At 39.3% G+C, this 17,461-nt stretch overlaps 1 protein-coding gene and 1 pseudogene across 1 annotated transcript in view; both read left to right on the top strand.

Moving 5' to 3' along the window:
* Positions 1-17,461, top strand: part of LOC140638076 (mitochondrial adenyl nucleotide antiporter SLC25A24) — a 48,193-nt gene that overhangs the window by 18,180 nt on the left and 12,552 nt on the right. The window contains exons 4-6 of the mRNA XM_072834763.1: positions 10,232-10,343; positions 12,168-12,326; positions 14,583-14,735. Coding sequence (XP_072690864.1) covers positions 10,232-10,343; positions 12,168-12,326; positions 14,583-14,735 — 424 coding nt within the window. The remainder of the gene's footprint in view (positions 1-10,231; positions 10,344-12,167; positions 12,327-14,582; positions 14,736-17,461) is intronic.
* On the top strand, positions 1,257-7,090 carry LOC140638073 (segment polarity protein dishevelled homolog DVL-3 pseudogene; annotated as a pseudogene).

Raw genomic sequence — 17,461 nt, 5'->3', positions numbered from 1 at the left:
GGATTTTACCATCTTAGCGGGTATTTTTTAAAAAATTTTATTTATTTATTCATGAGATAGAGAGAGAGGCAGAGAGAGGGAGAAGCAGGCTCCATGCAGAGAGCCCGATGTGGGAATCAATCCCCGGACTCCAGGATCACGCCCTGGGCCAAAGGCAGGCGCTAAACCGCTGAGCCACCCAGGGATCCCCATCTTAGTGGGTATTATGTGATATCTCGTTAATTGATTTGTATTTCCCTGATGGCTAATAAATCATATTTTCTTTTGCACTTTTGTGCTATTATTATTATTATTATTATTATTATTATTATTAGCATTTGTACTTCTTCAGAAAAAATACCAGAATGTGTTTATACTGGGAAAACCTCCTTTTTTCCTTTGTGTCTTCTTTACTCTTCACGTTGAACACTTTGCCTCTGACACCTCTGGTCACCAAAAGTGTAGGTTCCCCACGCCCACTCCCACCCCACATTAGGCAGTTATCTGTGACATTAGCCTGAGTATCCTACAATTTAACTTAATTCTAACACTGTCTACCTGGAGAAAGTGTCAGATCCCATAGGTTTAGGGCTCATCCCACAAGACTCCTCCCCAGTTCTGATGCCAATCACAAGTAGTGGGTCCCCATATTACCCACAATTTCTGACCAACTTGGTTATAAGTTGGAGATTCCCGTGACCCTCTTCCTCATTTGATTTGATTAATTTGCTCGAGCAGCTTACAGAACCCAGGGAAATATTTACTTACGTTTTCCAGTTTTTTAGAGGATGTGATGAAGGATACAGGTAAACAGCCAGATGAAGAGATGCATAAGGTGAGGTCCGGGAGGGTCCCAAGTGTAGGAGCTTCTGTCCCTGTGGAGTTGGGGTGTGTGTTACCCTCCTGGTAGGGATGTGTTCACCAACCTGAAAGTTCTCTGAGCCCCAGACTTTGGATTTAATGGAGGCTGCCTCACATAGACATGTTCAATTATTAATTCTATTGCAAGCCTTTCTCCCTTCTCTGGAGAATTTGGAGTAGGGGACTGAGAATTCTAAGCTTCTGATCGTGGTTTGGTATATCTGATGACCAGCCTGCGTCTCCAGGAGCCCACCAACAGCCACCTCATTAGAACAAAAAAGCTCTCAGTGCTCTTATCATGTAGAAGTTTTTCCAAAAAAAGATTTTATTTATTTATTTATTTATTTATTTATTTATTTATTTATTTATTTATTTATTTATTCATTCATTCATTCATTCATTCATTCATTCATGAGAGACACAGAGAGAGGTAGAGACCAGGTAGAGGGAGAAGCAGGCTCCATGCGGGGAGCCCGATGTGGGACTTGATCCCAGGACGCCGGGATCATGACCTGAGCCAAAGGCAGAAGCTCAACCATTGAGCCACCCAGGTGCCCCTTATTACTGAGGAATTTACAAGGGTTTTAGGAGCTCTGTGTCAGGGGTGGGCTAGAGACCAGATATTTGAACAAGAGAAACTCCTAGGGCTCTTATCACTTGGGAAATTACAAAGGTTTTAGGAGCTCTTTGTCAGGAACTGGGGACAGAGACTAATGTATATGTAGGTAGGTTTTAAAAGGTAGCATGTAATTAGGGTTTCAGTAATGGGGGCCATGGACCCTCTGGAGTCCTCAGCTGTTGGTGTGGCTCATATACCTGCAAATATCAGCTTCTTGTCTGCCATGTCACTGTCTCTTAGTATCCCAAACCTGAAGTTCATGAGAGAGAAATCTGAAAGGTGCTACTTGCGACAGCTGTGGCTAGGTCGTCAGAGTATGCTGAAATGTAGACTTTTCAGTAGAAATCTGGGTGGAATGGGCAGTCTCTTCCAAATATGTGTTCTTCATATATCTTCATCTTCTCCCAGGTAAAAATCCATTTTCCTATCAGGCTTTCATCCTCATCCCTCTTTCCTCTCTTTTTCTTATCTTGACATTTATTGAGGACTTTCGTACCTGCCAATCAGTCATTTTTGCCTTACCCCAAGTCCTAGGAAGCTTCAGTATTTGAGCTGGTGATTGATCTTTTGCCTAGCTAAGACTTGCATCTGCATTTTGCTTTGGCAAGCCACTCCCTCTCAGGATTGCACCATCACTTGAAGCTTCCCCTCCTCTGAAGTCTCAAACACCTGTATCCTACCTTCTGACCCCTCTTCCAGATTTTGTGTTGTCTTGCTCTCACTGTACTTGCTTTTTGACTTACCTCTGGCTCCTTCATTTACTCCAGTTCCTCAATTTCTTGACACATTTCCTTCTGTCACTTTCTCCCATCCCTGAAGCATCCTACCACTTGCCTTCTCTACCCCGACATTTAGGCTATTAAACATTTCTAGAGAAAAATGAAACTGTTCCGATTCATACCCCTAAAATCAGCACAGCCTTTATTCTCTACCAGACATTCAGGCTGAAGCTTTATGTGTCTGTGTTCCTGGTCACCTGTGTCTTCCATTTCCCCAGTGATTATTCCAAATGGTTACCACTTTATTTCTGCCTGCCACTCTCTTAGTGACTGTCCATTCTCTGTGGCTTCAAATAGCAAGATCAGCTAGGCACAGGTGAAATCTGTTGACTCTGCTCTCATCATGTTTCTTTCAGTTCTTTGAATTTTTTAAAAGTCTTCCAACATTGGAGCCTTTCGCTTGCAGTAGTTACTGCTTAAGGGACTAAGGCCCTCCCCTCCCCTATCCTTTGTTACCCTTAGGTTTTTACCTCAGAACCACCTGCCCTCCCTAAACCAGCCTCCTTCTCCCCCCACCCCCTGCCAACTCTACAGTGGTTTTCTTTATTTGTGCAACTTGTTCTCTGCTTCATGGTTTGTACAGGTTGGAACCATGAGCTTGTTTCTGTAGCTTAGTGATTAGAAATAGAGTTTATGAATTAGAATGCCTGGGTTAAAATACTTAATTCTACTCCACTTACCAGCCTGTGACCCAGAACAAAAACTTAGCCTCTCTCTGTGTATAAGATGGAGATTGTAGAAAGTATATAGGGTTGTTTTAGGTACTAAATGAATTCACTCGCGACGTGCTTTGAACAATGTCTTGCAAATGCTCAATGAATATTAGCTATCATTTGCTATTGTTTAGTGCCTGTTTTTCCTACTATGCTAAGTTTTGAGGGCAGGGACCACTTCTGTCTTGTTGTGTTCTGCACTCAGTACCTTGTAATAGTGTGCCCTCAGAAAATACTGAAAAGTGTTGAAGAATGAGTAGAAGTTATCCTAGTGACACGGATGGGGGGAGGGACATTCTAGTAGAGGGCAAGTCCTGTGCAGACTTGGAAGCATGTGAACAGCACTTTTGGGGAATGGGTCAGACAGTGTTTTTCAGAACAGAGCACTGGTGGTCTTTTAGCTGGTGGTCTATGAGCTGTCTGGCTCATCGGAAACAGCCACGAATGTACTATAATAATGACCGATTTGTGGGATTTAAGAAAAAGAACAGCTGCAATGGTAGATAGTAATAGGGGAGAATTATTTGTTTTGAACTGTTCTAAGATTCTTATTCAGGAGAGGGAGGTGAAATAATAACTTTAGTTTTTTTATACATACGTGGCAAAATTTCAGGGTAAACCACTACAAAGATAGGAATTGAGTATATAACTTCTAAACCAGTGAGGGGGAAAAATGGAATAAAAAAAACAAGCATGAAATTCAGGCAGTTCAACAAGTAAATAAAGGAGAAAAACAAAAAAAATGAGACAAATAGCAAATAAGATGGGAAAAATAAGTGTAAGCACAATAAAGCCCCACCAAAAAGTACCCTAAATAATGTTAAGTCCTGTTTTCCTTTTACTTCCATTCTCAACTGGGCCAGGTTGAGTAAAGTTGCAATCTTTTTGGGGGAAGTGGGGTGGGAAGTTAGATGGTTATTGCCTCTGGTTGGTCAGGATATTCCCAGTTCAGTTAATACTCTGGTGGGGACAAAGACTTTCAGTATTTTCCTGGTATTGTGATGGAACGTACTCATCGAAAAATATTATTAACCTCACAGTAGCATGAAACTCTGTTTTTTAGTGATCCCTGCTTATGGTGGACTTTTAATGTATATCAAAATAAAAATTAACAGTATTTACTAAAACACAGAGATTGCCAGATGTAAGAAAAAATGAAGACCAAATCCTACAAACTAAAAGCAAGCCGAGGTAGCTAATTAATATTGGATAAAATTATAAGGTAAAAAAACATTAATGGGAAATAAAGTGTCATCACATTTAAGGTTCACCACAAAGGCATACAATTTTTAAGCTGGTTGATAGAATACCAGGGATAAATTCACAAATCCTTTGTAGTTGTGAGAAGTTTTAACAAACATCTTCCTAGACCTGTTAGATCAAGCTGAGAAAAAATTTAGTCAAGGTGGAAGGGAAATAAATAAGAAGCTTAATTTAATGGGTATACAATAGAACCTTGTACCAAAAAATTAGGAAAAAAATTTTTTTCTCATGTACATATAACTTGTACAAAAATTGATTTTATAGTAGGCCATAAAGCCAGGCTCAACACATTTCAAAGAACTGATATCACAAAGTCCATTTTCTTTGACCACATGTATTAATTTAGAAGTTAGTAACAAAAGTAAGTTCTAAAATACCATTGGTTTTAGATATGATATATACTTCTCAATAATTTTTGGGTCAAAGAGAAAATCATAGTAGACATTCAAGGATACTTTGACTTGAAAGCATATCACATATGAAAACTTTTAAGATACAGCTAAAGTGGTACTTAGGGGGAATTTTATAGCTTTAAAGCTTAGAGTAGAGAAGAATTAAGGGGTGCATGGGCTGCCAGACCAGAGCCATGAGTGAGACCAAGATCATCTACCAGCTGGATGCACAGGAGACATGGTACCTGGTGAAGCTGCTCCTGCCCACCAAGTGTCTCTCCTTGGCAGACTTCAGGGGCATCCTGTAGTGACCAAGCTTTATGTTGTTCTTCAAGTCAATGGACCACGGTTTCGGAGTGGTGAAGGAAGAGATGTGGGATGACAATGCCAAGCTGAGGTTGGTGTTGCTTGAGGGCTGCATCCAGAGCCAGTTTCCTTCTGTGCTGACAGCTCATCAGAACTGCCACTGCCCATGGAGTGCACAGGAGGCAATGGGGACTCCCGGCCCCGTCCTTCAACCTTGTGCTGGTGCGGGAAGCAAGCAAGACCTAGACAATGACACAGAGACAGATTCCTTCGTATCTTCCCAGCGTGAGGAGCAGTGGCAAGAGCTAGGGGTCTGTGATAGCTCGTGCACCTTTCTGAGCAGTGAGTTAGAGACCAGCAGCTTCTTCTCATCTTATGAGGATGACTGCGCTCACAGGTTTAGCAGCTCTATAGAGCAGGGCAGTGCCTCCCACTTCATGAGAAGACGAGGCAGCAGAAGCAGGAGGCTTCACGGCCCGAGTGGTCGTGGTCCTTCAGCAGCACCACAGACTCCACCGTGTCACTCAGCATCATCACAGTCATTCTCATGGAAGAGTACAACTTTCTAGGCATCTCCTTTGTGGACCCAAGGCGATAGAGGTGTCTGTATCAGCTCTGTCATGAAGGCTGAGGCCATGGCTGCTGATGGAGGTACAGACCTAGGAGATACGCTATTACAGGCAAACTAGAAGAGCTTTAAGAATATGCGTAATGACAACATGGTATGGGTTCTGTGGCACTGTGCACAGACTGGGGCCATCACCCTGTAGCCAAGGGGCTGGGACCCAAGCCCGTGTGACTGCTTCATACTACTCAGGAGTGAGGCCATTGGGCCCACTGACCCTGCAGCCTGGGTCACTGATGCTGTAGCTTTGACCAACACCCTCCTGCCTGTGGAATGAGCCCCTAAGCTCTATCACCTCCACTGGCTCTTCTTTCACCAGCCCCATTCATGACACAGAGTGCCATAGTGACATGGCTGCCATCGTCAAAGCCATGGCCGCCTCTGAATCTGGGCTGGGGGTCGGTGGCCGCATGTGGCCCAAGATTACCATCCCCATTACTTTCATTGGCTTGGATGTGGTAGACTTGCTGTACCACAATGTGGAAGGCTTCACTGACCAGGGAGAGGCCAGAAGGTATGCCAGCAACCTTCTGAAAGCAGCTTCATCCATCACACTGTCAACAAGGTCACCTTCTCTGGGCAGTGCTCCTATATCTTTAGCGACCCCCGTGGCAACAGAACCAACGTGGCTCTCCATGATCACAATGGCTTCCATGGCACCTCTGACCAGTGCCACACGCAGGGCCATGCCTTGGTCCAAGGCTTTCCTTTACCAGTACCTGCTGCCCCTGCACCCCTATAGCCTACGCCAACTGCTTTGGTGGGGGCAGTGACAGGTGGAAGGAGAAGGACTTGAAGGCTGGGGACTTGAAGTTGGGCAGCAACAGCAACAAGTAGGACACAACCCACAGTAGCTTGTGGGGCCGCAGGAGCAGGTGCCCAGCTAGCATAGCCACTGCAGCCAGCCACCACTCCATGACCAACTTGTGCAGTCACCACATGCACCTGAGCTGCAGCCCCCCCATGGCATACCTTCTTTCAGTGGTCCCCCCATGCTGATGATGCCGCCACCACCAGTGGCCATGGAGCCTCCAGGAGCCCCTACGGGCCAAGACCTAGCCTACATGCCCCCTGAAATGACCACCAGCAGACAGTCCTTCTGCACGGCTATGGGACACCCAGTGAGTTCTTTGTGGATGTGATGTGAACGGGACCCTTCCCCCACTTACGTCTCACTCCTACCCTGGGGCCAGCTGCATCCCTCTCTCCATCTGTCCATCTTTTTTACTTTGACACCTAAGAAATAGATAAAATCAAAAGAAAAGAATGAAGGCTGAAAATTAACATGCTAATTTAAAGGGAGAAACCAAAATAATCTCAAAGAAGGTAGAAAGAAGGAGATAATGAAGCAGTGGAAATAGGATGCAGATATACAGAAATCAGATCAACAAAGCCAAACATTGGTTACTGGAAAAGACAAATTTGGGACATCTGGGTGGCTCAGCAGTTGAATATCTGCTTTTGGCTCAGGTCGTGATCCCGGGGTCCTGGGATCAAGTTGGGCTCCCCGTGGGGAGCCTGTCTCTCCCTCTACCTATGTCTCTGCCTCTTTCTCTGTGTCTCTCATGAATAAATAAATAAAAATCTTTTTCTAAAAAAAGAAAAGACAAACTTCTGGAGATATTGATGAAGAAAAAATTGAGATGGAAATAATGGATAAATGTTTGATTGCAAATAGACACATCAGAAGTTTTTCAAAGATAATGTCACAGATTTCTGCCAATAAATTTGTAAACATATGAAATAGAAGAATTTCCAGACGTATATAATTTACCAAAACTAAATCAAGAAGAAATAGCCAACAGTATCTAAACAAGCATATTACATCAATAATTAAAAATTTTCCCGTAAAAATTTTAGCCCAGATGGTCCTTATAAACTATCAAAAGACAGGTCTATAAATATATGGAGACTGTAGAAGCACAGTATCCGATCCATTCTGTTGAGGCCATGATAATCAAAACAGCAAAGGCAGACAACTAATGAAAGAAGGAAATTATAGGCCAACATCATTTATGGCACATTTGTAAATATTTTACTTTATATACATATATTTTTTAAAGATTTACTTATTTTAGAGAAAGAGAGTGTATGAGTTGGGGGAGGGACAGGGAGATAGTCCACTAAGCGTGGAGCCGGATCATGGGCTCCATCTCATGACCCATGAGATCATGACCTGAGTGCATATTAAGAGTCTGATTCCCAACTGACTTAGCCACCCAGGTACCCGTAGATATAAATATTTTAGAGAAAATATTGTGATTTAGAGAAAAACATAGTGATCTGTTAGCTATATAGATAAAAAATTAGCTGTATATAGAAAGCGTAATGTACCACAATCAGTACCTACAAAAGAGCAACGTATGGGGATCCCTGGGTGGCTCAGCGGTTTAGTGCCTGCCTTCGGCCCAGGGCACGATCCTGGAGTCCCAGGATCGAGTCCCACGTTGGGCTCCTGGTATGGAGCCTGCTCCTCCCTCTGCCTGTGTCTCTGCCTCTCTCTCTCTCTCTCTATGTCTATCATGAATAAATAAATAAAATCTTAAAAAAAAAAGAGCAACTTAAAATATTGTGTTAGATAACTAAGTACAGAAAAGATGTACCTTTTCTCCAAATTGATAATGATACAATGCCATCAGGAAAAAAAAAAGTAATTTTTTTTTTTTTGAGAAACTTGTTAAGCTGAGTCTCAAATTACTATCAAAAAGCAAAGGCCCCAAAATAATCTAGACATTCTTGAAGAGCCATGAGAAGCAGGGGACTTCCTCATCAGATATCGAGAGTTTGTATTAAGATAATGATAGTGGTACAGGTATAGACAAGTTGAGAAATGTAACATAATATCCCAGAAACAGACCCATCCATATTTGGGACTTGTCACACAAAGAAGTAGCTTTGCAGATCACTTTGCAGAAAAGAAGAGACTATGCTGTACTTGGTGCCAGTGCATCTGGTTATCTATGTGGGCAAAAATGAAGCTGGATACCTACCTCACACCATACACAAAGATCAACCTAAACATGAAAGTTAAACTATCATACTTTTGGAGGAAGAAAAGGAAATGTCTTTACCTCAGTGTAGGGAAGAATTTATTTTTTAAAAAGACACAAAAGGCAGTAGCATAAATGAAAAGATTGATAAATTCAGCTATACTAAAATTAAAAGCATCTGTTCACAGATACCATGAACAAAGTAAAAAGACAAAGGGTTTGATAATTTATAACGAAGTATTAAAATCAACTATATAAAGAACTATACATATAAAAGAAAAAGACACTCAACCTATTTAAAAAAATGGGCAAAAGAGACAAACAGGCATTTCACACAAGGGGAAACATTTACACAAGCAAGTGAATATGATAAGGGATGTGGAGCTCCATTAGTGGTTTGAAGAGAAATGCAATCTAAATGCACAGTGAGACTATTTTATTTAAGAAGTTTGTCAGAATTTAGAATTAATTTATTCATTCAGTAAACATTGTCTCTGCCAGGCACTGTTCTAAACACTTGGGTCATCTCAGTGAACAAATCCATAAAAAATCTCTGCCTTGTGGAGGATACTCATGACTGCATGTATGGGAGGTTGAGGGGTAGGGTCAGATGATAAATAATTGCATTAGAATAGAAAATACTGATAAAAACAGAGCTATAAATATTGCAACCTAGAATAATGTTATAGACCTAGTAGTAACTAGGATCCTCATGGGAAATGTTAACACCCATGTGCTGAGACAAATTAAAGTCTGTGTAATTTCACATATGCAGACCAAAATTAAAATTGGCACTAGAGAACATGATAGTATTAATACCTGAAAATCACATTTGATTTGACTACCATCTTTATGCCAGCTTTATCTACATAAAGATTACATTAAGATACATAAAGATTCAATAATGATTGAATAAATATAAGGTTTATAGGAGACATCTAAACTTTTTTTCAGAGACAGTCATTAATTCAGCAAATAAATGAGCATCTTCTTTGTGCTAGCCACTTTAGGTCCTGGGTATGGAGAGTGAACAAAACAAGGTCCTGGCCCAGTTCAGAGTTGGACTTGGGAAAAAACTGGCCAAATAGCACACTGCCAAGAACTTGTAAAACAAGCAAAATGTTAATGGAAAATATCTAAGGCTATTATAATACATTAATGTTAAATGTTGAAGATGAGGTACTAGGATTTCTTAAGACTCAAAGGACCCAGTAACCAGGTTAGATTTTTTTTTTTAAATAATAACTGCTAATTTTATTAGCTTTGAAGAAGTTGGAGAAGGAAACTGATAGAATATTTTGAGTATATTCCAAAATCACATCCAAATGTCAGAACATTAAGAAATGGCTTTGTGAGCCAATGCAAGAAAAAAATGGATCATAAATCCATTCATTACTAACTCTCAGTATTCGATCTCCCAGCTTGACTGTTTGATAGCTCATTGATTAGAGTTTGACACAGTCCCAAAAGTAGTCTTTAGTGAGAGCTCTCTGTGACTTTGGGGTTCTTCTTCATGTAAATGATTAAAGCTATCTAACAACATTAAAAGCTTGCTGCCATTTCTAACAACCTCTTATTGTGAATTGGGATCTTCTGATAAGAACGTTGAGTTGGAAAAGAAACTGTCATTTTGCAAAATGGCCAATAATGTTTTACTTTTATAAGTTTTATCTTGTTTTTTAATTAGCTTCTTTTAATTTTCAGTATTGATACTGATGGGACAATGACAATAGACTGGAATGAATGGAGGGACTATTTCTTACTAAATCCTGCTACAGACATTGAGGAAATTATCCGTTTCTGGAAACGTTCTACTGTAAGTATGCCATATGTATTACATTACACTTAGTTGTAAGCCATAGTTATTTATCACACGAGAATACTCTAAGGCTTCTGGGCCGGGGTGCCCAATTCCCAGGGCTCCTAAGCTTGTAAAGTTCTGCTTATTCTGTTAGGTGTATATTCAGAATACATTAAAAAAAAAATAAACACCTTAAAACCCTGAGGCTACATAAATATTGCAAATGCAGTACCCATTTTTGTCATGTTCAATAGTTGGAGGAGTACAACAATACTCATCATACACTTTTAAAAATCTTATGAAGATGAGCTGCCTAGCTTTTATTGCATTTAAGTATTTTGCCAAGAGAAGTGTGAAAGTCATAGGTTTTTACTTTTTATAGATACTACATTGCTTAAGTAATCTCAACACCTCATGATTGCTGAGATTCTATTTCCTTGGCCATTAATGATGGCCAGAGATGACTTCTGAAATTTTTGCATATTTTATCAACTCTCTAGATTTGTCTCTGGGATAAGGTACTTATAATTATTGAAGGTTAAAACAATTTTGGCTCTTTTGTTTAGCAATTCACACCTATTTGTATTTCTCAAAACTTTCAAATTTAATGAAATTTCATTAATACTTTGCTAACATATGTTAGTATAAATGAAGGTCAGTTTATTGTGCAATCTGCTCCAGAAACCAATGGAACTCTTGGAGGGAATTTTAATTTTCCTAGTGGGCTTGTCTGCTATGTTTATTCATGGATTTCAATAAATTTTACACATAATAAATGAAGCCTAGGGTTCACATTGCTGCTAGTAACAATGCCAAACTTAAATAGAATGTTATAAAATTCTGGTGATTAATGCCTCTTCTCTGAGTATAGAATAATATACTATATTAGTAGTTCAGTTACCTAGATATATTTTCTATCTATGTCAGTTTATATTTACATAATCAGACTTTTACTATACTTTTGGAGATAGTTGTTGACAGTTGAAGCTATAATCATGTATTCATTTTTTTGATACTGAAATAAAGAAAGAGGGGGTTACTACTATAGCATAGCCTCTTACCCCTATACTCCTGCTTATAAAATCTTTTACAGCAGAATCATTTAGATAATAAAGTTGTAAACATACTATCATTCTAGAACTCCCATTTATCTGCATATTTATAATATATATTGTATTTATAATATATATTATATTTATAATCTGTGGTAATGTTTATAGAGTAGATTGGGGGAAGGATTATTTTTAAACAGTACCTCCCTGTTGGCTAAAATTTATAAAGAATCTGTTGCATAGTTTAAATGACAAGTCTGTAAAAATATTTATAAGCAATCTACATAGGAAATCAGTTTTGAGGTTTTCACATATAAAGCATTAATCTAATTTTTATTTACAGGTCTAAAGCACATAGCATGGTATAAAGAATAACATGGATAGAGTTTTGAGATAAAGGGAGTATCTTTGAAAAATTGACAAAACTCATTTCTTTCTGTAGCTAAAAAGGATTCACATCTGCCAAAAAGGCTGACCTTTCATTCTGACTTAGACCAAGAGGAGAAAAGTTACTCTTACTTAATCTATTAAGAAAGAAAGTTGTTGTAATTGTTGGTTTTGTAAATTTGTAATTACTGTTAACTTTCATTTATTGTGAACTGATTCTGCACTTCATTTAGTGTGATGAAGCTATTTAAAATCATCTACATGCTCAAATTGGAATGAGGAATGAAGGAATGAAGTTGATCTTCACTGTAAAATAACATGATTCTTCTCCAAAACAAACCTTCTGCAGTGATCTTTTTTTAATTGAAGGAGAATGGGGATCTTTTTTCCATCTTAACAGGGTATTGACATAGGAGATAGTTTAACTATTCCGGATGAATTCACGGAAGATGAAAAGAAGTCTGGACAGTGGTGGAGGCAACTTTTGGCAGGAGGTATTGCTGGTGCTGTCTCTCGAACAAGCACTGCCCCTTTGGATCGTCTGAAAGTCATGATGCAGGTGAACTTTATGATCTTGTGTTTCTCCTACATAATTCTAAAACAATGAGAAATGTAGTGCTTTGAAAAGGAAGTTTTAAAATTTCCCCATAATATTCTTTCATCCCTTAAAAAAAAAAAAAGGTGTAAAATCTCTATTTTATTGCTCTTAGCCTTGATTCTGGTCCATATGTGTATTTCACCAAAGCTTAAATTGTGGGTACAAGTGTGTGATGGACTTTTAATCTCTGGCATTCCATGACTTTTCAAATGTTTAGTGAGGAAAAAAATCTACCCATTATTGTAGGAAATGATAATATTTTCCTTTTGTTTTATATACATTCTCAAAAGTGAGATATTTCTAAAGTTTTGACCCTTGAAACATGGATGTAATTTTTAAAGTGTTTCTAAAGATGAGGTGAGCAAAAAAGATCTGGATTTATAGACTAGCTTTGCTATTTACTAGCAATGTGGTCTGATCTGAGTGGAGAGAGAGAAAGGAAAGGAATTGCTATTCATTTGGTCCTCATTATGGTAACCCATTTAGTCCACATAGCAGTGGTATTTTATCCTCACATTATTGGTGGAGAACCTGAGGCTCAGATAAGTAATTGGCTTTTCCTTTACAACAAATTAGATGAGGAATACTGTATCTTTGTAGAGCTTGTAGTTCTCACACTGCATGAAACTCCTGAGATCTCATTTTCCTTTATCCTAGAGTGGGATTAAGAATAGCTAACAAGGCTGATTGTAAGAATTAAATGATAAAGCATGTGCAAATGCCTAATACACTGGAACACCCTACTGGAATATAGTAGTTGCTTAGAAAATAGTTTTAAAAGTTGTGTTGTGTCATACCTATGGTCCATACTTTTTTAGTACTTATCCTTAGTTTACATATAATATAAAAAGATTTCTGACAATATTTTAAGCTAACAACCATTCAGAATGTACCTAAATCTCAAAATACATGTAGGGTAAAAATAGTCCTTTAAAGAAAAAGGAGAAGGAATCAGTGCTTGTGTTTTTCTTTAAGGATGATAGTAAGTTGACTTTGAGCTTGAATAAGCATTCCTCTTTTCCTTTATCATATTTTATTGTGAAGCTTACTTAAAAGAAAATGGGTATCTCTGGACTTTATTTCTTGAAAGTTCTGTGCGGTGAATGAGTGGGGTTTTTCAAAACAACCTTCAGGTTCAATAATTCAGTAAGACTCTTAAAGCACACTCTTGGTTGTGGCTTATTACAGGGCAAAGATACAGATTAAAATCAGCCAAAGAAAGCATATAAGGACAAGTCCTGTAAAGTATGAAATGCAGGGCTTTTGTTGTCTAATCCCTGTAAAGTTACGATGTGCTCCTTTCCTGGCATTGATGTGTGACAATATGCACAGTGTTGCAAGCCAGCCAAGAAAGTTCACCCAAGTCTTTATTGTGGATCAACCACGTATTGCCCACATGGCTGACCTTCAATCGTCAGCCTCTTACATCTTGTTTTTCTATTTTTTACAGTAGTCACTTATTTTGTGTAAGCCAAAACAATAAGAAGAGCTGATTTCTTTACTTGTTTTGGCTTGTTAGACTTACTGATTTTTTATATAGAGGCCGTTATAAGGTGTAGTGTATTTAAACAGCGATCACTTCTGTTATTTAAACCAAGTATTGACGGGGCGAGGCATTCATGTCTTCATGAATTTATTGCCTAGAGAGGCTTTGAAGTAATCCATAGAAGGTATAATTTTTACTTTTCTTGCCAGGCTATGTGCATTCCAGAGTCTACGGCTCTGATATACATAATACAAAATTGTTTTCAGGCCTCTTTATATTTCATCTTGGTATTACTTCTTAAGGGGGAAAGATAGTATATTACCTGCAGTATATTTTAAAAAGTTTTCTTAAAGTGAACTTGTTTGCATTCCAAGGGATGTCCTATAGCCTAATACATAATTTGGTTCATGTTATCTTATGAATGTTGTTCATAATAATTTTAATTTAGATTATGTTCTTTCTGTCTTCTTTCCCATGCTGAGGATACGGGGGTTTTTTGTTTGTTTGTTTTTTAGTTTTAGATTTAGATTTAGAGTCAGGCCTCTAAAATGGCCTCTAATAATTGTTCCTATCATTATACATTATCTGAACTTTCTATATTCTATTTTTAAATACATCTTCTTACAGTAATAAATAGTATTAAAATAAAGAGGGTGGATTGTACAGTTACTTTAGAAATAGTAGCAGTAACATGCCATCAATGTTTCATATCATTTTGCTTTTATTTTTAGGTCCATGGTTCAAAATCAGGCAAAATGAACATATATGGTGGCTTTCGACAGATGGTGAAAGAAGGAGGTATCCGCTCCCTTTGGAGAGGAAACGGTACAAATGTCATTAAAATTGCTCCTGAGACAGCTATTAAGTTCTGGGTGTATGAACAGGTAATTGTCACTTGTGGAGTTAATAAACTGATTCAGTGTGGGGCACCTGGGTGGCTCAGTGGTTGAGTGTCTGCCTTTGGCTCAGGGTGTGATCCTGGAATCTGGGATCAAGTCCTACATCAAGCTCCCCACAGGAGAGTCATTCTGCCTATGTCTCTGCCTCTCTCTCTTTCTCTCTCTCTCTGTCTCTCATGAATAAATAAATCTTTAAAAAAAAAAACTGATTCAGTAGCAATGAACACATAGTTCTTTTGGGGTTCTTGTTTTACTATATAATAATTTTCCACTTATAGTCCAGGAGGAATTTCTCTGACAGGAGATTAGACTACATAAATTCAGATTTCTAATGAACAAATTTTAGAATTCTCAATTTCAAATTATTTATTTTAAAAAGACTTCTGTATTCTTTTCATAGCAACTCTTAAAAGAAATACAGGATTTTTGCTTACTCATTTTGAATGAGTTGAACTGAATTTAGAATGAAAGCTCCATGAGGGCAGGGGCTTGGCTACTTCTCCACTGTAGCACTTGGAACCTGGCGTTGTGATAAGTGCTCTGTGAGTGTTTGTTGAAGCAAATGTCAGATAGGGGTGAACATCCTATGAAGACTTGACTCACTCAGGTTGGCGAATGACAGATAGTGGCAAACATTCTCCAAGAAACCTTCTTCATTGTTACAGGTCTTTTTGTTGTCCTCTGTTGAACACTGTCACACTGGATGATCGCAGTACTTATCTCTCCCTTAACAAGATTGAGCTTCCTTAGGCAACATTTGTTTTCAGGTCTGCATTCTCAACACTTAATCTAGTGCCAGTGGATCCTCACTGAATGAGTGAAAACACAGAAGTGCCAGATGTGGACTTTGAGCCTAAGCCTGCCTGAATCTCAGGTCCACTCAGGTGAAGAGGAAAGTGTGTATTTTGAGCAGAAGCAGCAGCAGCAGCATGTGAACAGAAATATAGGCACAGGCGAGCATCATTCATTAAGGAAAGGTGGTTGAAGGTGGTTCATTTGGTTCCAATGCAGTGGAGTGTGTTTCTGGGAAGAAAATGATGAAAGCAGGCTGGACAGGTAGACAGAAGCCAAGTGTAATAGGAGTCTTGATTTTATCCTGAAGAGGGTGAAGGTGCTATTGAAGCATCTTCTGTAGGGAAGTGAAATGAGTATATTTACATTTAATATCTACTATTTACATTTTATTTACATTTATTTACATATTATTACATTTAATATCATATTAATATCAATATCAACTTAGGAAGAAATGGAGAATGTATTAGAGGACAGCAAGGCCAGACTGGAGGCAGGGAGACTATTTCAGGAAATATTTCTGTCACCCAGGTAAGAAATGATGAGCACCAGGGTAAGGTGGTGGCTAGAGAAACTGGAGAAGAAGGAAATGAACTGAAAAATATTTTGGAAATAGAATTGCCAGGACTCACTGAGTGGACATGGAGGTGAGAAAGAAAAGAGGAATCAAGGATGATACTCTGGGTCCTAATTTGGGCAACTACACACATGGAGACTACAAGAAGAGGAATAGGTTTTGGGGTAAAATGACTGGTTCCATTTTGGCCATGCAGAGTTTGGGGCATCTCTGCAACATGAAAAGGTAGCGGTCCAGTAGGACATTTGATCTCTGATGGAGAAGTGGTTTTTGAGTTGAAGTCGTTAGAATGGATCACTGAGGAAGACTTACAGAACAGAAGAATTCTGGGAATATGCCCGGGGAGAAGTAGAAGGAGCCCTTTGTAGAGGAGACTGAGAAGGAACAGCCCGAGATACAGGAGGCAGTGCAGAGACTGGTGGCCTAGAAGTGAGAGGATGCAAAAGGGTTACGGGAAGGCTACACAGTGGTACACACACTAAGAAAAGTATCTTTTAGGATTGAGCAACCCACAGATAGGAGATCTTGGTGTAAGGATCCAGGGAAGTGAAGAGATGAGGAACCATTCTGAAATGAGTGAGAGTACACCCAGCGGTGACCAGAATTGTCCAGTGTAGACACATTTTTGCGGAGCTTGACTTGAATAAAGAGAAGGAAAGGAAATGAGGAAGAGTGATAGATAAGAAAGATGGTGGGCCCAGGGAAGGTTTTGATAGGTTTTATTTTAATGTGCCCGTTGCTGAAGGAAGCATGTCAACACAATAGATGGAAGTTAAAAGTACAGGAGAGGCTGGTGAATGCAGCAGGTGTTCACAGGAGGTATGTGTGGGGGTGGAAGGGCTGGGGAGACACGAGTGCTATGACCAGTGCTCCTCCCTGGGAAGGAGTGGCTTTGATGGCACAGAGGACTCACTCTGCTTATGTCATTTTGGGAAAAAACATACACGTAGATGTAGATAATTCTGTGGAAGGTGGGCAGGAATATTCTTGCTTGGTGGCCTCTGTTCTTCCCTGCGTTCCCAAGAAAGGACATTTCCTGAGAATGAGGGAGGAAGTGGTATTGGCAGCTGGAAGAGAACGGAAACACTGAAATAGGTGTTACAACAAATGGAAGAGAAAAGGATAGACAAGAGGATTTCAGGGTGGCTCTGAGAGCTCAGTTAGCCTCCCACTTCTCTTTCTTTGTTTGTCCACTTCTCCCTCCGAGGTCAGTGGTTAATTACCTCCGTAGACCCACTGTCACCTTTCTAAAACAAGGAATCTGGTTTGCCTGGTTTATGACCACAGTCTGTGTTTGGGCAGGGCCTTTCTTTCCAAGTTGTAGAAGAGAGTGGTGATA

The sequence above is a fragment of the Canis lupus genome, chromosome 8 (genome assembly GCF_048164855.1).
Source record: "Canis lupus baileyi chromosome 8, mCanLup2.hap1, whole genome shotgun sequence".
In the NCBI taxonomy this organism is placed as follows: domain Eukaryota; kingdom Metazoa; phylum Chordata; class Mammalia; order Carnivora; family Canidae; genus Canis; species Canis lupus.
This window is presented reverse-complemented; position numbering and strand designations above follow the sequence as displayed.